The 23,658-nt window shown below is 41.5% G+C and overlaps 1 protein-coding gene across 1 annotated transcript in view; it reads left to right on the forward strand.

The window, feature by feature from the left end:
• slu7 (SLU7 homolog, splicing factor) overlaps nt 1-20,936 on the forward strand; it is a 45,701-nt gene extending 24,765 nt beyond the window's left edge. The window contains exons 9-16 of the mRNA XM_078411611.1: nt 508-605; nt 1,490-1,557; nt 1,649-1,788; nt 4,239-4,400; nt 6,285-6,389; nt 11,762-11,845; nt 14,343-14,453; nt 17,449-20,936. Coding sequence (XP_078267737.1) covers nt 508-605; nt 1,490-1,557; nt 1,649-1,788; nt 4,239-4,400; nt 6,285-6,389; nt 11,762-11,845; nt 14,343-14,453; nt 17,449-17,628 — 948 coding nt within the window. The 3' untranslated portion in view covers nt 17,629-20,936. The remainder of the gene's footprint in view (nt 1-507; nt 606-1,489; nt 1,558-1,648; nt 1,789-4,238; nt 4,401-6,284; nt 6,390-11,761; nt 11,846-14,342; nt 14,454-17,448) is intronic.
• The last annotated feature ends 2,722 nt before the right edge of the window (nt 20,937-23,658 follow it).

Consider the following 23,658-nt stretch of genomic DNA (forward strand, 5'->3'; position numbering starts at 1 on the left):
CCAGGCTGATACTGTTGATCAAGTGGTTATTGCCTTATAAATAGCTTCAAAACCTTCCATACAGTTGGCAATCAGACAAAACCAATAGAGTTTGATCTGGCACTCCATGTTTACATTTTGGAATCAGAAGGATGGGGTTTTCCCTTTTTTTTTTTCATTTTGCTTCCCATCTCCAGAATGGAGAGACACTGACCAATCAACAAATTACTGCCACTCAAAGCGAGACCAGTGATCTGAACAATTCAAGACCAGTTGAACATGAGACCTTGATTGACCAGCACCACACAAAAAAGCAGGCTTGAGCGAGGAATTGGGACAGTTCAAAAAACCTGTATTTAATGTATTAATGCGGAAATTTTGTTGCATTGTAGTGTCAGAAAAAACTTCTGCAAAATATATAAATAAAGTGACTCTTTACACTGTACGTTTCAGTTTTGCAGTACAAAACAAAAATACTTTAAATTTAATTGTTTCTTCACTTGTCATTTTTTTATTTCTGTATCTTAGTACCTCAGAAACCTGGATCCAAATTCAGCATACTATGATCCGAAAACGAGAGCCATGAGGGAGAATCCTTATTCCAACACGGGGAGAAATCCAGAGGAGTAAGCTATTTGTGATGAATATCCATTTGAATAATTACCACAGCTGAATCAGGAGATATTTCTATCCAGGTTAATTCTTTTTCGCTGGGCCTGATTTCGCTGGGCCTCATAACAACTAGCAGGGAGCAGTTTCGAACAAACAGGACAGTGGGATTGATCAGGAGAGGGAAAATAGAGTTTGAGAGAAACTTGCAGAGAGCATGAAATCTCACAGTAAATGTGAAAAGAAAAAGATTTGTGAATGCAAATGTAGGTCCTTTGTAAACCGAAATAATAGGATTTATAATGGGCAACAAAGAAATGACAGACCAGTTTCATGTTATGGTTCTGCCTTCACACAGAAGAATATAAATAACTTCCCAGAAAGGTTGGGGAACATGGTGTAGTGACAGAGAGGAACATAATGAAATAAGTATTTGTGGGGGAAATGGTTTTAGGAAGACTGAAAGAATTATAAACTGATGAATTCCCAATGTATGATGGTCTTCATCCCAAAATATTCAAGGAAGTAACCCGAGAAAATAGATTTGTTCAAACATATTGTAGATTCTGTGCTAGATACTAAGACATAATGCCAGACTCTGTCCCCATGTTTCTTCCAGCTTTCTTCCCCCTCCGCTCCACTAAAATCAGTCTGAAGAGGGATCTCGACTGACAATGGAGGAAATTCGATAGTGTCTTTAGACCGATTTAGATTTTAAACAAAGATAGTAGCAATGAATGCCTTATTTATTTTCAATGCAGCAGCGATTACACTTCAAAAATATTTAATGGGATGTGAAAGTTTTGGTATGTGCTTCATATTGTGCAAATATTTTATTGCGCATGATGCCATGTTGCGAGGACATTATCCATTTTTATTCTCTTGCATCTTTTTATTCTAGAGTTAGCTATGCAGGAGATAACTTTGTGCGTTACACTGGTGACACAGTCAGAATGGCACAGACACAGTGTAAGTCATCTAATACTTGGATTTAAAATATTTCATGATTTTTGTTTTTATTTTGTAAGTTGCTTCCACTGTGTGTTTTGTTTCCTGATAGTGTTTGCTTGGGAGGCTTATGAGAAAGGTTCAGAAGTTCATCTCCAAGCTGACCCTACGAAGCTTGAAGTCCTTCATCAGTCCTTCAAAGTTAAGAAAGAAGAATTTGAGAAACAACAGAAAGGAAGCATATTGGAGAAGGTACAGTAAAAATTAAAACTGATTACAGTAAACCCATTGTTTTAACGGACCCCTTTATAATGGATATCGATTTTAGCGGACAGAACCCCAACTCGCAGCGCCTCCCAGGCAGCTTGGAACGCAAGCTTCGGAGGGCCTCCACCCGACTCACCAGGTGCAGCAGCCAGCCTTTCTTCACCCACAATGAGATCCCACCACTAGCCACATCTTCCCATCTCCACCCCTTTCCGCTTTCTACAGAGACCGTTCCCTCCGCAACTCCCTGGTCAACTCGTCTCTTCCTACCCAAACCACCCTCTCCCCAGGCACTTTCCCCTGCAACAGCAGGAGATGCAACACCTGACCCTATACCTCCCCCCACAACTCGTCCAAGGACCCTGACAGTCTTTTCAGGTGAGGCAGAGGTTCATTTGCACCTCCTCCAACCTCATCTACTGCATCTGCTGTTCCAGGTATGGACACCAGTATATCGGAGAGACGAAGCGCAGGCTCGCTGATCGTTTCGCTGCACACCTCTGCTCAGTCCGCCTGAACCTACCTGATCTCCTGGTTGTTGGTCACTTTAACCTCCTCCCATTCCCACACTGACCTTTATGTCCTGGGCCTCCTCCATTGTTAGTGAGGCTCAGAGCAAATTGGAGGAACAGCACCTCATATTTGCAGGGGCAGCTTACATCCCAGCAGTATGAACATTGACTTCTCTAACTTCAAGTTACCCTTGCTTTCCCTCACTCTCCACCCCCCCCCCCCCTTCCCAGTTCTCTGACCAATCTGACTGTCTCCGACTACATTTTATCTCTGTTTGCTTTGTTGTTACCTTCTCCCAGCTAACAATGATCTATTCTACATTTTCTTTGATCTCTATTCCCTTTGCCCTGTTTTCACACCTTCATTATGCCTTATCTATTTCCCTCCCCCCTGACATCAGTCTGAAGAAAGGTCTCAAACCGAATCATCGCCCATTCCTTCTCTCCAGAAATGCTGCCTGTCCTGCTGAGTTACTCCAGCATCTTGTGTCTATCTTTGGTTTAAACCAGCATCTGCAGCTCCTTCATTCACACAATAAGGGGGGATCTTATTGAAACATATAAGATAATTAGGGGATTGGACACATTAGAGGCGGATAACATGTTCCCAATGTTGGGGGAGTCCAGAACAAGGGGCCACAGTTTGAGAATAAGGGGTAGGCCATTTAGAACGGAGATGAGGAAGAACTTTTTCAGTCAGAGGGTGGTGAAGGTGTGGAATTCTCTGCCTCAGAAGGCAGTGGAGGCCAGTTCGTTGGATGCTTTCAAGAGAGAGCTGGATAGAGCTCTTAAGGATAGCGGAGTGAGGGGGTATGGGGAGAAGGCAGGAACGGGGTACTGATTGATAGTGATCAGCCATGATCGCATTGAATGGCGGTGCTGGCTCGAAGGGCTGAATGGCCTACTCCTGCACCTATTGTCTATTGTCTATTGTCTATTGATAACACCTTATTGGTTATAACGGACAATCGGCAATAACGGACATCATTCTCCCCTGTATGGTCTGTTGTAATGAGGGTTCACTGAATATTGCTTTGCAGAAGTTGTATCTTCAACATCTAAGCTGAGCAACATTTCTTTTTCAAATTTTACTGTAAATTTCAGTAAAGTGCCAAATCTGAAGAACTTTCATTTGTGTTTGTCATCTTTGATTATCAGTCTGATGTTGCTTGAAATGGGTTTCTTTTTTCGGTGTCTCTTGAGACAATGAGGGTAATGATTGAATATTGAATGTGGGTGTTGATCTTGTAGTCTGGTAGTGTGTGACTGCTGTAGTTGTGGTATTAAATTAATTCTATAAATACAATCAGAAAACCATGTCCTTGTCCTTTACTGTGGGTTTTGTACAAAATTAAATATAGAGGCATTAGAATTTATGCTAAAATAATCATTGTTGCAATGGTTGACACAGTGGTGCAGCTATCGAGCTGCTGCCTCACAGCACCAGAGACTCGGACCAGATCCTGACTACGGGTGCCGTCTGTGTAGAGTTTGTGTGTTCTCCCTGTGACTGTGGGTTTCCTCCGGGTGGTCCAGTTTACTCCCACATTCCAAAGACATGCAGGTTTATTGGTCTCTATAAATTGCCCCTAGTATGCAGCATGTGAAGATTATCTAGCGTGGAACTAGTGTACGGATGATTGATGGTTGGCCTGGATTTGGTAGGCCGATGGGCCTGTTTCCACGCTGCATCTCTAAGCTCTGGCCCAAACCCATTGTTTTTCTCCAAGCAGGTAGGTTTGGAATTTGGTAAACGTGTTCAGCCTGTAGTTTATTTTGTTTAAAGGATTGTGAATACCATGGAAATAACTACATGGTGATCTAATCATTTTTTATGAACTGCATGGGGCATTGATCATCTCTCTTGTAGTAATTTAGAAATTGTTTTTAAATTGTAAACACTTCACATCCTTGTCTTTGCAGTATGGAGGCCAGGAGCACCTGAATGTCCCGCCACGGGAGTTGCTGCTAGCTCAGACGGAGGATTACGTGGAATATTCAAGGCATGGCGCTGTCTTAAAGGGTCAAGAGAAAGCAGTTATAAAGTCCAAATATGAAGAGGATGTCCTGATCAGCAACCACACAGTAAGTAATTGAGGCTTGATGTTAGAACTGCAGTGACCTTGACCTTTAAAAGTGTTTGATAATCTTCCCTGGTCAGAATTTCATTTTTTGATCAGATGATTTAACGATGTTTTTAAAACAAAGCATCCAGCTGCCCTCTGCTCCTCCTCCTCCCCATTTTCTGATTTTGCCCCTCCATATTGGACCATTCTCCTCGCATCAACAACCCTTGCCCCGTTCTTTATCTTCTGTTTGCTAGAAACATATTCCTATGAATTCTACACTTAATAAATAATATAATAATTAAGACTACTTTGCAATCGATATAAAAAAATAACTTGGCGAATTAAGGTAATTCTGAGTCTGTATTTTATTGGGAAAACTGACTTGAATACGGCAAGGTTCACTAAACATTAATGTGATAACTGTCCAGACAAGTAGTTTTCAATAGTTGGTGGAGGTATTAATGTTGAGTGAATGCCCTTGTTCATTAAATAATATCATGGAATAAAATGATGGACAGAAAATGAAAGTGGAATGTGATGAAGATTTATGTGGGGATTGTCTAAGATTTTTGAACTCATTGTCAAGAATAGTGGAGATAAAACCAATTGTGTCCTCAAAGAGAGATATAGAAAGGCACATAATGGAAAACAATTTGCTAGGTTACAGAGAATAGAACTGACCATTGCTCTACAGAGATCTGGAACAATCAGTGAACTGACTGAACTCCCTCTGTTCCAAACTGTTTCTGTGGTTCTTTTACATTAGAGCATAGAAAATTATACCACAGGATCAGTCCCTTCAGCCACAATGACTGTGCTAAACATGTTGCCAAGATAAACTAGTATCGTGTAGAACAGATGAAATCGATGTTTCGTCCAATCAGATTGGTGCAGTGACACTTCTGGACTCAATCCTGCATTTAAGATGAAGCAAATCCTTGACTTGATATCCCCTAGATTATGTCTAGTGGTCTTCTCTCTACTTTTTCCCACTTTTCCATCCGTTTCACACCACCACCTCTCCCGCATCACCATAGTATCACGGTCAGACCACAACTATATCTTGCCATCAGGTGAACTCCAAGCAAAAGTGACAAATTTGTAATGTTCTTATCAAGTGCAATAAGGGAGGTTGGTGCTGCACGGCAATGTACTTTCTAACTCTTGGGTGGTTTCTTGGAGGCACTAATACCAGACTTCAATCCAGACTTGAACCATAGTAAATGTTAATTGATGGAGTGTTATTTTGCAGTAGAGTTGGGTGGGGAGGAGGGTTTGAGCTATAAATAATATCATCAACTAGAATGAAAAATATATATTGTTCGCATTAGAGATATCAAATAAACATGCAAATACCTGATAAGAAAAGGAAGAATAAACCTAATATGTGCAAATTACTCAAAATGACAATAAAAATACTTAGAGGTGAAAGGGACAGTGGCACAGATTTTCAGTAGCAAATATAACAAAACTGTATAGTATACATTACAAAAGTGTACATTATTCTGAAACCTCTTGGAATTTCTCCATGAGTACAGTTTAATACAAGCTTTCCAAGATTGATTTGTCATTGGTTAAGTCCTCTTTGGTTGACATGGTTCTCTTTGCATCATTTTTCACAGCAATCAGAAATGACATCAATTGAGATGAACCACTGATCTTTACAAATAGATCTACTATAAAATATCTTTAAAATATTATTTAATGCGTGAGGTGGACGGTTTTTTAATTTTGAGCCAACCATAAATGCTGCTTAGAAAAGAGTCAATCCTAATGAAAATATCTAATGTTTTGCAAGAGCACTAATTACTTCAAGTACATATTTCCAAAGATAAATGATTTTTAAAATTGTTTTGATTGTATGTTCATTTTCGTGTATTATTTTTCTCATTATTTACAGGCTGTATGGGGATCTTATTGGAAGGATGGGAAATGGGGATACAATTGCTGCCACTCATTTATCAAAACTTCCTATTGTACTGGTGAAGCTGGGAAGCAGGTTGCTGTAAGTACTACAGTACCTCAGGATAACCTGTTATGTTATAAACTGCTTGACAAAGAAACAAAAATGTTGTCTTTTTCTTTTAAATTGTGTTTACATTAATATCGTCTGATATTTAAGGGCCTGTCCCAGTTACGCGATTTTTAAGGCGACTGCCGGCAATTGTCAAAGTCGTAGCAGATCACCGAAAAACTTTAATTTTTTTTTACCCTACAACAATGACCACGACAAGCTACGACAACCTACCACCTAGGCGACGGCAAGCTGCCGACAACCGGCGACCCAGTCTTCGCGACCTAGGGCGTCCACTACGACAGGGACCACGACAAGCTACGACAACCGACAACAACCTGCACTTATGTGGAGGTGTCACAAGCACAATTAAGTCTCCACATTCCTGAGTTTTAACCCGTTTTACATCATGCGGGCATGTTATAACCCTTCCCTTAATGCATATTTCTTTCTAGACGTAATATCTCGTTAGGTCACATTATAAACATGGATTAGGAAAGGTATTACAAGCCAGGCTTTAGTTCAGATCCACTTTGCACACATCACTCACTGCCTTCACTGAGCAGGCTGGGGAGTTTTGCGGAGTTAGAATGCGATGCTGAAGCAACGCCGAATTTAGCCACGAAATCGGCAAGTCGTTTTGGGATGTTTACATTTGTTGAATGCAAGAAACGAGGTGCATTTTCTCCATGCAACTGAAGAAACCGAATGTTCTCGCTTCGTTCTGGTGTTTGAACAAATCGTGCAGAATAACTCTTTCCAGGAAATAACTCGGCAGACATTATATCAATTATATCGAAATTATATCAAACCATCAAGCGAGCAGAGTCAGATCGATATAAGTTATTTTTTTGTGAAACTAGCACCTGGCTGAGAGTTTTGTAAACATCGCAAAATTAAAGCACGCTTACCTGACTCAAACTGTCGCCTCCAATCTACCTGTCAAATGTCCTGACGGTAAATAAATTGGTTAAACAAAACTATCTTCTGGTATCTTCAAATGCCTTTTAAAAAATTTAGTATTCTGTGCTTCTAAATGTTGTGAGTACCGTGCACAATACTCTGCAAGCACCAGGCTTATATACATGGAGCAAGCGTGACACTGTCAACTTTTGGTGGGTGGTGGGCAGTGGGAACATCTTCTTGTAATCTCTTTAGAAGCACACATCTTCCCCTCGGTGGACTGTAACTGAAGTCCATCAATTAGCCATAGCTCTCGAGTCTCCCATGTGAACGAGTGTGGATCAGCGGTGGCCGTGCCATGCTGTGCTCGGCTTATGTTCACAATTTTGGGATTCCCTAAAAGCTGCTGGCGTCAAGGGCCATCTGCTGCACTCAATAGAGCTTTGCTTTCACCCTTGCAACTTAAAACAAGGGAGAAATTCGCAAACAGGAGTGTAAAATCGCCCTCAAACAAGAAGGACCTGCCTCCACCCCCCCCCCCGATTCAGTTGCATGGAGAAAATGCACCTTGTTTCTTGCATTCAACAAATGTAAACATCCCAAAACGACTTGGCGATTTTGTGTCTTAATTCGGCGTTGCTTCTGCATCCCGAACCATTGTTTAATTGGAAATTGCCGAGAAGGTATGCGCCATTTCACAGAGCAGCGAATGAATCGTTGATTGTAATTTCAACATTTATCAGAGTGCTTCGTTTGCTAGCTTTGTCTAATTACAATTAACAAAATGCAGTCTCAAAAAAGGGGGAAAATCTAATCGAAACAACAGAATTGATGGCCTTTGCTTTAATTAAAAAACAATTATTTTTCGTGAATAAACGAGGCTATAATCCATTATGCACCAGTAACTGAAATTCAGGTGGTGATAATAGGCCACAATCTTGAATCTCTCTCGTGCTTCAGGTAAAGATGCTGTAACATTGCTTCGTGCAGGTGTCCGCCCCCCCCTTTGACAGCATCGCGGTCTCCGCCCCCATTCCACAGCTGGCTGTTGCAGCTGAACTTCTGTGGGCAGGTTTTGACAGCTCTGTCAGTTTTGACAGTAGGCGATAACCTACCACACCTGGCGACAACCTGCGACAGCGCCCACGACAAGCTACAATCATTGGCGACAAGCCAGCTGTCGCCCCAAAATTTCGAACAGAATAAAATTTCCGCGATGACCCGAGATCTGGTACGACTCATTGAAGAATACTCACGATCATGCCTGTGACACCCCGGCGAACGTGCGGCGACAGCCTAGTTGCCGGCAGTCGCCTTAAAATCGCCTAACTGGGACAGGCCCTTTAGTCCACCTTGTACTGATACTGACCAACAATATTCAAGTTTTGATTTTTAATATTAGTTATAGTCCAACATTTCCAAGTCTACCAGATGGTGGAGAATAATGACATGGGACACTGATATCCCCATTTTATTTTAAAATGACTTTTCAAACATCCTTGGAACATAATGTTGTGCTTTTATGTACTGTAGTCACAGTTCAATGTTGGTTAAGAGAGGCAGTGTTAAAGACACCATTAGACATTCTCTCCTGGAAGGTGTTGGTAACTGAATTAGGTAGGTGTCAACGTATATATACAACCACACTTCAGTTAGCTCTCACAGATTGAATGGTGATTCTGAGAAGTTCGCATATCACAACGTAATCAATATTTGCATTGTTTTTGCAACCTGTAGTTGATGCGCGTGGTCTAGTTAAGATTTTGTTGGTAGGATATATGGTGTTCATGCTGTCATAGAGATGAGGAGACCATTCTGTTTGATCTTTGAGGTGGTCGTTGCCAACCACTTAAGTCTACTAAAGCCCTCAGTTTCACAGAAATCTGTTTTCAGGCTGTTTGACACACCCCACATGATAATAAATAGTTGAGCACATTGATCACACCAAAAGCTCCCACAACATTCTGGTTGTAACTTTGAAGTCTTGCAGCATGTTTCTTATTAAACTGCTGTATTACTGAATTGTTCGAATATATCATTGAAATCTACCCAGTGAAGCACAAAGTTTCCCAGATTTGACAAAAATGTAGGACGTCCAATCCTACAGTTATCACTGACACTCACTATCAGCCTATTTTTGGTCATCAGTAAAATGTTTCAAAGTACATTCAACAGTCCTATGTTGAGCCACTTGTTAGCCAATAATCTACTTACTGACACACAAAACGGTTAACATTGACTGACGAGGAGAAAGTTGCTGTTCTTTAGAGATACAATATGGAAACAGGCTCTTTGGCCCACCTAGTCCACGCCGACCAACGATCCCCCCATACACTAGCATTATCCTGCACATAGGGACAATTTTATGGTTTTTACCGAAGCCATTTAACCTACAAACCTGTATAAGAAAATAACTGCAGATGCTGGTACAAATCGATTTATTCACAAAATGCTGGAGTAACTCAGCAGGTCAGGCAGCATCTCGGGAGAGAAGGAATGGGTGACGTTTCGGGTCGAGACCCTTCTTCAGACCTACAAACCTGTACGTCTAGGATATGGGAGGAAACCGGAGCACCCACAGGAAACCCACGTGGTCACTGGGAGAATATACAAACTGTACAGACAGCACCCGTAGTCAGAATCGAACCAGGGTCTCTGGCGCTGTAAGGCAGCAGTTCTACCGCTGTGCTATTGTGCCACCCATCTTGAATCGTGATTTGACTGAAGATTAAGCATCAAGGATCCCGAGACAAAGAATCTAAGACAACATACCTGTAATTATTCTCCTGTTGTGACTACATGGAATCACACTTGGCACAAAAGAAAATGCGTGGTTTTTGCAGATCGATTACCTCAAACCCAGGACTTGCATTTCTTGTGGCAGTGACATAAACCCAACCGTTTTCAGCTGGCATCCTTGGTGCAGAATTGGGGATATTTGCTGCTGATTAAAAGGTGCCCAGCTGCACCTGCGACTACTCAGATAATAAAATAATTGCTATCTAGATGCTGCAAAACATAGACAGTATTCAGGTTAACAATTGACATTTGTATCTCATATTGACTAATCAGTGACCATCTCTGGAACAGTATGTAACAATCTCCTGTTGTCTTTCGATAGCATTCCTACTGTTCAATCTTACTGGGATTATCAACATCCCAGGAATTTAATTGATCTAGCCCAGTAGGTAATGTGATTACACAAGTAGCTCAGAGAGAATGCTTGATCCTCCTAGGCTAATCTGTTAGCAGGGCATAAGAATCTGATGTAATACATTGAGTGCAGCTCCTACCAAAAGCTTGAGACCATCCAAGTCAGAGCAAGTGGCTTAACTGGAACCAACTTTAAACACTCACTCCATTTATCAAAACACACTCCAATAACTTGCTCAGGTTTTGTTTACAGTGCTTCCAAAACTAATTTTGGAACTAAAACTTGGGTTTCCTCCCACACTCCAAAGACGTACAGGCTTGTAGGTTAATTGGCTTGCTATAAATGTAAATTGTCCCTAGTGTGTGTAGGGTAGTATTAATATGTGGGGATCGCTGGTTAGCGCGGACTTGATGGGCCGAAGGGTCTGTTTCCTGGCTCTATTTCTAAATTAAATTAAACTAGTGACTTCTACTTCTGGAAGGGCAGTTGATGCACAGGAACCTCAAAACCTTCAACTTCTTCATTTGATGTACCATCCTGACCTTTGACAGTTTATCACTGATCCTTCGCACCGTGTGGCTGCATCGTTGTGGTACATCAAAAGTTAATAGGGAAAGGGCAATAAATAGATCTTAGATATGCCAGTGACACCCTACATCATGTTAGTGAATTGAAAAAACTTCTTGGGTTGAACCTGGATCAACCAGCAGAGGGCATGCTGCTGCTTTAACAAAGCTATTGGGAATGAAGTTGAACTGACAGCCCCTGCATTATAATGGTTCGCATTAACACAATGTGCGCTACAGAGTTCACATATCGCTACCAAAAATTCACTCTCAGGGAATCTGCCTTTTTAAATTTATTTTCAGCATGCATTTCTTGACACATGCATAGATTATGTTAGTTTGCATTACAGAAAATTGCAAATATGGATGGTTTCTGGAACTCATCCCTTTTCTTGTCAGGTGCATTGCCTGTATTTAATGAATAACCCACTTGTATGATTCGAGTGAAGGATCATTACACGATAAAACAAGTAGCTGAAGTAAACTGAAGAGGTTTCTGTGTAAGGGTGGAAATCCAAAAATGCAAACCGAAATAACAAAACTGGCATTATCCTAAATTAAAAACTATAATTTTATTTCTACTTCCGTCAAAGAATCTACGCATGAAGTATCAATCTAGTTTTACATTTATTTAATGTTGATGGACTGCTATGTCATTCCAGGAACATCCATTTTAACAATAGACATATTTTGAATGGAATAAGAAATGCTAAATTGTACTGTTCTTTATTTTCTCGTAGGAAGACGATGATTCCAATTGTCTACCTGAAATTCCTGATTCTAACCAGGAGGCATATGAGAATATACCAAAAACTTTAGTTGAGGCAAGTATCATTTGTGTTCCATTGTGTACAAACATAATAAACATTTTAACAGCATTTGAAACTTTTTAATTAAACAATGATTTAGAAATGTCAGTTCCTGAATTCCTGGTTTGAAAATCTGTGACAGCTTGATTGCAACTTCTGTTGTAGAACACAAAGTGTTGGAGTAACTCAGCGAGTCAGGCAGCATCTCTGCAGAACATGGATAGATGTTGTTTTGGGTCAGGATCCTTCTTCAGATTGATTGTAGTAGAGGGACAGCTGAAAAAGAAATGGTGCTGGACAAAGCCTGGCAAGTGATAGATGAATAGAAGTGAGATGGGAGAAGGGATTTTTATTGGCAGGTGGGCAGACAAAGGCTAGAGATCAAAAGGAGACAAAAGGGTGATAAAAGGAGACATAAAGAAGACATGAAGACAACAGGGTGTCAGATAAGGAGAGAGGCGTGAAATGTAAAGGCAGAGGGAAGGATATAAATGGAAGGGATGTTGGGGGGGTGGGGTGTGAGGGTGGGGGATTGGAATAGTGGGAGAAATGGGTGCCTACCGCCTGCAACCTCTCTTGATGTCTTTGAAAATAAGGAGGTCATGGACATTGAGATGTGTTGACAAGTATTCTATACTTATGCTAAATTAGCTCATTAGCATTTAATCAGCTGACATGCTAATTAGTTCATGGTGGATCAATTTCTGATTAAAGCTCAAGTCAATCTAGTTGTACAAGACAGACGCTAGGAACTGCAAATATGGGAATCTTGAGCAAATCGCAGTGTTAAGAGTAACTCAGTTAATCTGGCAACATCTCTTGAGAGAATGGGTTCCCCTTTCATTCTCAGTGGCACGGGTCTCCTTTCTCGTTCTCAAAGGTCCACCTCACTCTTGATGGTCCCCCTACGCTCTGGGGAGTCTACCTCGGTGGGGTGAAGGGGTGATGAAAACCCAATAGGTTGGGGCTGGCGTCAGACCCAGGCTCTGAGGAGGGCAGAAGAGGATCTGGTGAGGCCATATTTGGAGGATTGTGTCAGTTTTGGTCACTCTGCTATAAGAAAGATGCTATTAAGCTGGAAATTGTGCAGAGTAGATTTATGAGGATATTGCTAAGACTCTAAGATCTGAGCTATAGGAAAAGGTTGGGCAGGCTAGGACTTTATTCCCTGAGCACAGGAGGCTGAAGGATTATGTTATAGAGGTGTATAAAAGTATGAGAGGAATAGATAAGTGCACAGAGTCTTTTTCCCAGGGTAGGAGAATCACTAATTAGAGGGAATAGGTTTGCGATGAGAGGGGAAAGATAATAAGGACCTGAGGGGCAATTTTTTACACAGTGAGTAGTGGGTATATGGAATGAGCTACCCAAGTAAGTGGTTGAGGCTGGTGCAATAACAACATTTAAAAGACATTTAGGCAGGTACATGGATAGAAAAGATTCAGAGGAATTTGGGCCAAATGTGAATAAATGGGTGTATATTGGGGATCTAAATAACTAGCGTAGATGGAGTATTTTGTCTGACATGGACAAGTTGGTCTGAAGAGCCCGTTTCTCTGCTTGTATGACTAAAACATACTTCTGGACAATTCATGGAAAATAAATTTGGCGCCATAATACTGAGTTAGATCTTGACCAATGCAAAATGTGTCTGTTCTAGATTGCCTTTCTTAATAGTGCAGATTTTATTATTGAGTTCTATACACATCAGTTATATTGCTACCACACCATGCGAGAATTGTGTGAAGAAAGTTTCTGCCAAATCAGAAACCGTTTTATTGTAAAATAGCAGGATTATGATTATCTTTGTGTACAGATATAAAATCTGTATTGCATTCTTTTGTCCAATGCAATTCGTGTTTATTTGAATGTAACTTGTTCGACTACACATGTGGCATTAATATAGATGGATAGTTGATATCCAATATGAAGCTGAGCAAATGATTAAGAGTCAATGCAATGATTGCCACCTGACAGGAAGAGGAAAGTGGATCACTTTGATAAAGTCCAGCTGCTGTGGACTACGAACTGATGGTGAAAAGACAAACTGGAACAACTAATGTTATTACTACTAATTCATAATTGAAGTACATGGATCTAAGGATTATATATCAACAAGTAAAACAGTATGATTCCAGTGAGAGATTGCAGAATTGCAGCATTTAGAATGGAAATTTATTGGTTCCGATCTTTAAGAAACTCTCAGACGGAGAGTTGTAAGGGCTTCAAAGGTTACTGGGAGAAGGCAGGAGAACAGGGTTGAGAAGGAAAAATAGATCAGCCATAATTGATTCTTTTTTTACCTGTAGTGCTAGGGTTGCAGGAATGGGTGTATGAGGTCTGGAACACTGTTGTTAAAATAATTTAGTGACCAGCACCCAAGCTTACAAAATACTTTGTACTAATTACAAGTGGACAATAAATACAGTTATGGCATCTGTAATTCCCACATCCTAGAAAATGAATAAATATAATGTATTGTAACAGCAAAATGAATGTTTGTTGTTTACAGATACATAAAGAAAAGCTCAAAGCTGACAAGAAGAAGAAAAAGAAGCATAGGAAAAGTCATAGCTCAGAAAGTGAAGAAGATGATGCAAAAAAGAAAGAAAAACTGAATAAGGTACGTTACACGTCACTAACAAACTTACAATTTGAACCAGAAGCAGGCTACTCAGCCTTTCGTGCTTGCTTTGCCGTTTAGTTTAGAAACACAGCCTGGAAACGGGCCCTTCAGCCCCATGTTTCCGTCGACCAGCCAATATTCATACACAAGTTCTATCCTGCACACCAGGGACAAGTTAAAGAAGCCAATTAACCTACAAACCTGCACGTCCTAAGAATATGGGGGAAAAACTTGAGCACCCCGGGAAAACCCACGCAGTCACGGGGAGAACGTGCAATCTCTGTACAGGGATCACCCGTAGCCATGAGCAAACCTGGGTCTCTTGCACTATAAGGCAGCAGCTCTACCACTGTGCTATCCTAGATTTAAGATGATCATGGCTGATCTTATTATTACCATCTGTCTGCAGTAACCTTTCTCATTAGAAATCTATCTACCCCTGTCTTGGAAATATTTGAAGGCTGCTTCTCTCATCTTTTTAAACAGTTTCTAAAGCTCACACGAAAAAAAATAATCTCACCTTGTCATCGTCTTAAATTGGTATTAGTTTATTGTTATCATGTGTACCGATATCAAATGGAAGGCTTTGTGTGCATGCTATCCAGTTCAATCAAACTATACATGTGTATAATCAATAAATAACCAGTGTGCAGATTATTGTGTTAATGTTAACATTGTTAGAAATCCTTATAGATTTACAATTGCATTAGCGATTTAAAAGAGTGGAACAATTGTAGTTGATAATACTAGAGCTTCTCCTGGGACTAACATGCAGAGTGCTGGGCAGGTGAGTTGAGGAATAGTTGTTGGAATTTAATACAGAGAAATGTAAGGTGTTAAATTTTGGAAAATCTAACATTGGCAGGTCACAATGAATGTTGGGGGTCGGGGGATTGTTGTAGAGCAGAGGGATCCAGGAGTGCAGGTACATAGTTCATTGAAAGTGGTGTCACAGGTAAATAGGGTAGTCAAAAAGGCTGTCGGCACATTGGCCTTCATCGGTCAGAGTACTGAGTATAGAAGTTGGGAGGTCATGTTGCAGTTATATAAGATGTTGGTGAGGCTATTTAGAGTATTGTGTTCAGTTTGTCACCATGTTATTGGAAAGATGTCGTCAAGCCTCCATTGTCAGAGTCAGGCCCAGCACAAATTGGAGGAATAACACCTCATATTTTGCTTGGGTAGCTTACACCCCAGCAGTATGAACGTTGACTTCTCTAACTTCAAATAGCCCTTGCTTTCCCTCTCTATCACCTCCCCTTCCCAGTTCTCCCACCAGTCTTACTGTCTCCGACTACATTCTGTCTGTCCCGCCCACTCCCCTGACATCAGTCGGAAGAAGGGTGTTGACCCAAAATGTCACCCATTCCTTCTCTCCAGAGATGCTGCCTGTCCCGCTGAGTTACTCCAGCATTTTGTGTCTATCTTCGGTTTAAACCAGCATCTGCAGTTCTTTCCTAGAAATTTTATATCCAAAATCACTTAAGTATTCCCTATATGGAGACAAACCATTTTCTCTTATAGTAGGATCGTCAGGTCATAATTATTAGTGCTGGCATAATTTTCAAAATTAATTTAGTGGAGATTTACAGTGATAGAGCACCTGTCTGTATGCAGCAGTGAGGTGAAACAATATCAAGAGTTGAGTGTGTTTTATTGTCATGTGTCATGAAACGGAACAATGTGATTCTTACTTGCAGCAGCACAAAGGATATGTGAACAGTACTCTGTAAACACCATCGTAAACAAAAGATAATATATAAAATTAAATATATATAATAAATATATGAAAACATATATGGTGTATATACAAAAATAAACAATGATCTATCGGTGTTATTAACCGCGGTTGTTTTTTCAAATTAACCATCAGATGTTTTAAATCAATGCAGAATGTTTCGCTGAATGTGGATTTGATTGCAATGGTATATTTTATTAATAAATAGTGACAAAGGAATTCCTTGACAGCACTGCTTCAGTGAGCAAGTTCTCAAACAAATGCACCTCCAACACGATCAGCAAGGCCCCATATTCCATGTAACTTTCTGGCTATAAATACCAAGCACCACCCACAGAAATGCTGGCAGAACGTCTCCAGGCTTACTGGCTGTCAAAACTATTAGCGCTTGATTGTTCTGGATACCTTTGAGAAATAACAGCATTTGCAAGCTATTTAAAAATGAAACCTATTAAAAAAAGTTTTAGTGTTTCTGAAAGAAATTAAAATACCCTAGAGAATTCTTGAAAACCTGCATTAGTTTTCTTGATTATTTTTTTTAAATGTAAACTACCTGAGACTCATTCACTCCTTTTTATTGAAATTCTGGTCATGTTAAATAGTGCCAGATTTAGGGTCATACAACCTAGAATTTGGCTCTTTGGCCTAACTTGTCTATGCTGACCAAGGTCCCTCCATTCAAACTGCAGTAAGGCGTTGCTCTGATCTGGGATTTTATAGTGTATTGTTGGAGTCTATTTGAGAATTAAGGAATATCTACATTTATATTAGTATCCAATGTTTCAGACAATTGCAGAGGCAGTGCCTTTTTGTTCCACCTCAGAATTTGGCCAGTATGGTTTGTCAACAATGCAAAAATTGTTTAGAATTATTACTTTTAAAATAGTATAACTTTAAATCACAGTATCATTATTGCATCTTTGTCTATATTTTTAATTTAACTTTTGAAATTTTTACTTCACATGCCTCTTTTCAATTCTAGATCATATGAATGATATTTGGATATTTTTAACCTTTAAATCCCCCACTAAGGTGTTTATTGCTGAATATGTGAGCATCATGGAATTTGATTTTTTTTTTTTAAACTAGCAATATACAACAAAAATGGACATCCAATTTATATTCACATTCACATTTATACGCAGACCCTGGGATTGCAGTTTTCAGTTTTTGGTGCTTATTTTCAGGAGTCAAATGGTAAACTTTCAAGATTAGTGATGTATTGTAACCATTCTTTTATTTTTCCTTGCTTAGGCCCTGGTAGCTGAAGAATCTCGTTTGAAGCGGGTTGAACTTATGTTGCAAATAGATGAACGTAAACGTGGTTACAACAGTATGTATGAAACAAAAGAGCCCACCGAAGAAGAAATTGAGGCCTATAGAATGAAACGCCAGAGGCCTGAAGATCCCATGGCTTCTTTCCTTGGGCAATAATAGATCGTTTTTCAGTCTCAAATTATTCCAGTGTCTTGATTGTCTGTGCTACAAATGTTTAACTAAACTATGAATAAATTTTGTATTGAATTCTGTGACTTCCTCTGAAAGAACTGCATATATATATATATATTTGCTGCCATTTTACATTGTCTGTCTTGTGAATTATGTCAGAGTTGGGTCGCTTTTTTTTACTCTTTATAAAGATATTCCTTAGTGCTATGTCTGTATTATGTTCTCCAAGTAAAACTGAATTCATTCATATGTGAGATAAGCTTTTGTTAAGGTGAAACCCTCCCAATTAATTTCTTGTTTTAACATATTCTCCGCCATGAAATTGTAGAGATAATTTTCCACAAAGAATGAATGCAATTTATTGTTGGTGCCATGTTCATATTATCTTACCTGCACCATTTCTATTTTTAATGCTTGAATTCTAGCATTACTCTGAATACAAATTTCCTTCTTGTTGCAAAATAACAGGCTTTTTCTAATTTATGATGATCCATCATTTTTATGGAATAAGATTAATTATTGAATCATCTTAAATTCCTGAAAATGCATTGGATCAGCTTTCTTCATTTGAGACCACAGCTGAAAAACGATGTTCAAAATTGTTCAGAACTTAAATTGTGTCTGCCCATTAGTTTTTCCAGCATAAATGGAACATTGAAGAAGCTATTGTGTTTGCACTTGAACAGTTTTTCCATTGCCAACTTAAGTTACTCTGAAATAATAATTAACAAGATAAATAGGCACTCCAGAAGGAGAAAGCGCTGCATAATAAAATAATAACTATCAGCCAAAATGGCAAGAATCATAGGTAGCTGCCTTGCTCAGCAGGTAATTGAGCATTTGAAAGGAGGTATTGTATGCTCCAGTTGTTGCAAAATAGTTCCTCATTCTTGTTTCTATGCGTATGCATTCATTGCCCCACCCTTCAGTACACAAATTTCATCTGACATCCAAATATCCCCAGTTAAATAAGAAACTGGTTAGCTGGATAATCTTACTAATTGTATTGACTTGATACCTTGACCTTGTAATTAAGTACACAGAGATTGTATGTTGTGAGATTGTATATATTTTTTTTAAAGTGCTAACTTGTTTACTTTTTATTGTTTAGAAAACAAGGATTTAAGATTGTAATTTACCTTATTCTTAACCTATTTCCATTCTTTCTTACCCCTATAAAATTGCCATTGACGTTGATGGGCTCCCCATTCTGCAATAGGTCTGGTCAGACATATGTTCAGTGGGCAGAATCTGCTTGACTCTGGCTGGAGGTCAATGGCAGCACAGCCAGCAAACTTGTACCTTCCATATATGTAGACAGACTAGTTCCTGACGGGCCGCAGCTGTGGACTGGGAACGTGACCGGAGGCCTTTATCGAGGCACTGCAGTCTCAATGCCTCCCAGATCGCCATGTAGAAGCTGTAGTGATATATAATATTCATATAATGTTTGATTGATTGAACGACTTAATAAAGTCCATTCATGCGCATGTGCGGGAGTTACTTCTTGGAAACATGTCTCCAAACCTGGTGGCAGCGGTGGTGCCTTAAAAAAATTGGGGGGGTTTTTGCTGCCCCAAACTCAGCCAAGTGAATTTTCTGCAGATTTCCACGTTTTTAAAATCCACTTCCCACGCTTTTTGCATGGTTTCCGCATTTTTCACTTGGCCAAATAAACGGAGATGTCGGATCGAAAAAAAGAAAGGAAAAAAAAACCCGATGTATAGACTTGTAATGAACACTAGGGTTCCGCGAGAAATCCCCCCCCCCCCCCCGCTCGCCCTGGAAGTCTCTGAAAATGTGGCACCTAGGCTGGGCAAGGCAGCCAATCTCGACCTCATTGGGACTTCCACGGCCAATTTGTCAATTCGTTCACTAGAGGTTCCGTGAGAAATCTCCCCCCCCCCCCCCCCGCGCCCTGGAAGTTTCTCCAAAAATGTGGCACCTAGGCTGGGCAAGGCAGCCGATCTCAACCTCATCGGGACTTCCACGGCTGATCGGTGGGTTGAATTTGCATATATCCCCATAGCCGACTTCCTTGGCCGGCTGGATAAACCAGCAAAGATCATTTTGGCATTAGCAACGTGCAGACGAGGAAGCGTTTGCTTCAAGAAAGGAGGCTCAATCTCAGCGGCTGCATCGACATCTGCAAGAGTGCAGAGACTGCTGAGTCACTTCTCCAAGCTTTCACCGACGGTGGAAGTAGCAACTCTGCTGCTACTGTCCACAAAATCAGTCGAGCGGCAAGGGGGGCGCTGCTGTGCACCATCCACACAAGCAAAGCAGTTGGACTAAGCCAAAGAGAAGCCAAGGCAGGCACGTTCAGGAAGTGAAAGCATGCAATGGACAAACAGTATCCAGCCTACGAACAGACGTGTAAAGCATGCGGCGGTCGCAACCACTTTGCCAAAGTGTGCAGAAAGAGAAAAGTGGACGATCAGGCGGGCAGTGACACGAGCACTGAGTTCATCGATAGTGTCCTGCTCACAATTAACACTGCAGCCAAGAGATGATGTCTATGCATCGATGCTTGTCAATGGGAAGCAGGTCACTAAGTGGACAGCGGAGCGAGCGTGAACATCTTGCCACGCAGATATTTCCACGGCGTAGACCACACACTTGCCTCGTGTCAAAAGCAGCTGATGATGTGGAACACGACTACGATGGACGCGGAAGGAGTTTGCCGGTTTAAGCTGCTCAACCCCAAGACAATCTGCAAATATTCTGTTGAGTTCATCGTGGCCAGTGATCACTTCACACCACTGCTAGGGAGCAAAGCTAGTCAGCGAATGAATTTCATCACCATGAATGACGACAGTTTCCACAGTGTACACACATCGTCTATCGTAAAAGAGAAAATGAGTAAAGGCTGAAGAATGCTATGCAGAGGTGTTCAACGGTGAACCAGGAGAGCTGCCCAGTGATGCCCACCAGCAGATTGACGAGGAAGCACAACCCACAGTCTTACCGCCACGACGCTTACCTCACGCGATAAAGCAGAAGGTGAAGACGGAGCTAGAGCGCATGGTAGAGCATCACGTGATCGCACCATTTCATGAGCCGACGAGTTGGGTCAGCCATCTCGTGGTCGCAGAGAAAAGGAATGGCGATCTCCGTGTATGCATCGATCCATGACCGCTAAACAAAGCGTTAAAGCAAGAACACTATCCACTCCCAGTTATTGAGGACATCTTGCCAGATCTCGATCAAGCGAAGATCTTCAGTAAGTTAGACATGAGCTCAGCTTTCTGGCAGGTGAAACTGGATGACGAGTCTAGCAATCTAATGATCAACACGCCAACTGCCATTTGGTTTAAGCGTGTCGTCTGAAATCTTCCACCAACGATTACATCAAGCGCTCGACGGGCTACCTGGAGTGATCTGCGTCACAGACAACATCCTCGTCTATGGCAAAGGAGAGGCAAAGGAAGACACGATCATTGACCACGACTCGAAGCTCGAGCAGTTGCTTCAGCGATGCGTACAGCAACACATCAAACTCAGCAGAGACAAGTTTGTCTTCAGAACAACCGAGATACCCTTCTTAGGACATGTGATCACCAGCACAGGACTGCAACCCAACCCCAAAAAGGTCGCCGACGTCGTTAACAGGCCAGCACCCTCAGATGTGCAGGGTGTGCAGAGGCTGGTTGGATTTGTCAACTACCTGAGCTGTTTTCTAGCCAGCCTGTTTGATACCCTCGAGCCCATCAGTCAGCTAATGAGACCAGACATGGCGTGGGAGTGGTCTGCTGAGCAGGACAATGCGATGTCCAAGATCAGACAGATGGTGTCTGAAGCAACGATCTTAGTGTACTACAATCCCAAGGAGGAGCTGACGATTCAGTGTGACAAGAGCAACAAAGGACCGGGGGCAGCCGTGCTCCAAAAGGGACGTCCCATCGCGTATGCGAGCAGAGCAATAACCGACACTGAATCGCGATATGATTCCATCGAGAAGGAGATGCTGTGGTATTTGCAATGGAGCGTTTTCATCAATACACATTTGGTTGTTTCACTAGCATGATCAGCGATCACAAGTCGCTTGAATTGATAGCAAAGAAGCCGCTAGTGAAAGCACCGAAGCGTCTCCAAGGAATGCTACTCCACCTACAGAGCTATGATTTTGACATCAGCTACTGTCGGGGGAAGCTCGTGTATCTTGCAGATACACTCGTGTGCAGTTAGCGGAACTCCGAGCAGACAGCAAGCATTCGAGGTCAACATGGTATCGCACTTGCCAATTCGCGATGAGCGTCTTGAGCAAATTTGCGATGAAACAGCGAAAGAAGACGCGACAGATGCTGAAACGCGTCGTCATCAGTGGTTGCCCTAGCGGATGGGATACGCTACCAGAGCAGCTTATTACAGTCATAGGGATGAGCTCACAGTACAAGATGGTTTGATCTTCAAGGGCGAGCGCGTGATCATACCGATAAGCTTACGCAGAGACTTGAAAGAAAAGATACACTCTTCACATCTGGGCATCGAAGGCACGGTGAGCACACGAATGCCTATCCTGGCCGGGCATGAGTAGCGACATCAAGCAGTATATCGCTACATGTGATGTGTGCCGCACCCATGAAGCCAGCCAGCAAATAGAGTCGCTTATGAGTCATGAGCTACCGACTCGGCCATGGGAGAAAGTCGGTACAGATCTCTTCACGTGGGACGGGAAAGATTATCTTGTCACCGTCGACTACCAGAGCAACTTTTTCGAAGTAGACCGGCTGAGAGACACGAGCAGTGCAACCGTAATTCGCAAGTTGAAAGCTCATTTCGTGAGATACGGCAGCCTGACACAGGTTGTGAGCGATAATGGACCACAGTTCACATCGATCACATTTCAACAGTTCACGAGAGAAGGGATTTTGAGCACCTGTGCAGCAGTCCCGGTAATAGCAAAGCGAACAAGAAAGCGGAATCAGCCGTCAGAACAGCGAAGTGAATCATGACGAAGAGCAAGAAATCGCAATCCGACCCCGACCTAGCGATGTTGGATCATCGTAATATGCCTTCGCAAGGGCTGAGCACGTCCCGCTCAGCACTTCATGAATCGTCGCACGCGTACACTGCTGCCTATGACAGCAAGCCTACTCGAACCCAGAGTTGTACACGAACACGAACGCATGAAGCAGCGTGTTCAGCAGCTAGTTGACAATTACACCAGGTCAGCTAAAGACCTTTCCCCACTACACGAAGGGAAACAGTGCGAATGCAACCTCTCGTACAGGGAAAGAAGAGTTGGGAGAAAGCCATTGTTTCTCGCCGGCTTGATGAGCGTTCATACGTGGTTCAGACCCCTTCTGGCAGCTACCGTCGCAATCGCGTACATCTCCGCAAGACCTGCGAAAATCCACCAGACGAGCTAGTCGCACGCCAACACACGAAGCACGGCCAGACCATCAATGACCAGAGTGTGTCTACAACACCGACCACAATCAACGCGACACATGCGTTTAAACAACAGCCAGCGCCTACTGAAGAGAAAACAGCTACAAAGCAAGTTGACAAAAACAAGGACATTCACATGAACAAAACTACTGAAGAGAAAACAGCTACAAAGCAAGCTGACAAAAACAATGACATTGACGTGAACAAAACAATGAAAACTTGTTCAGGTCGTACAGTGAGACTGCCAAAGTATCTCAGAGACTTTGTGACACATTGATTTTGTCATTTTCAGTTGTTATGTTTGATGATGCATGTTTTTTTAGAAATGACAAGTTCATGGTAATGGAGTTCATAAATGTCATGGAAATAGACAAGTGTAGCCACATTGCACAGTAAAGAAATAATGTTTTCAAATTGTTGGAGAATCAATGTTTAAGGTACATTTACTTAAAAAAAGAAGTGTTTTTACAACATTCATTGTACATCTGACAGTTTTTATCTTTTTGAAAAAGGGAGGATGTTGTGATATATAATATCCATGTAATGTTGGATTGATTGAATGACTTAATAAAGTCTACGCATGCGCATGTGCATACGCGGGAGTTACTTCTTGGAAATGTG

The sequence above is a fragment of the Rhinoraja longicauda genome, chromosome 14, assembly GCF_053455715.1.
Source record: "Rhinoraja longicauda isolate Sanriku21f chromosome 14, sRhiLon1.1, whole genome shotgun sequence".
NCBI classification, from domain to species: domain Eukaryota; kingdom Metazoa; phylum Chordata; class Chondrichthyes; order Rajiformes; family Arhynchobatidae; genus Rhinoraja; species Rhinoraja longicauda.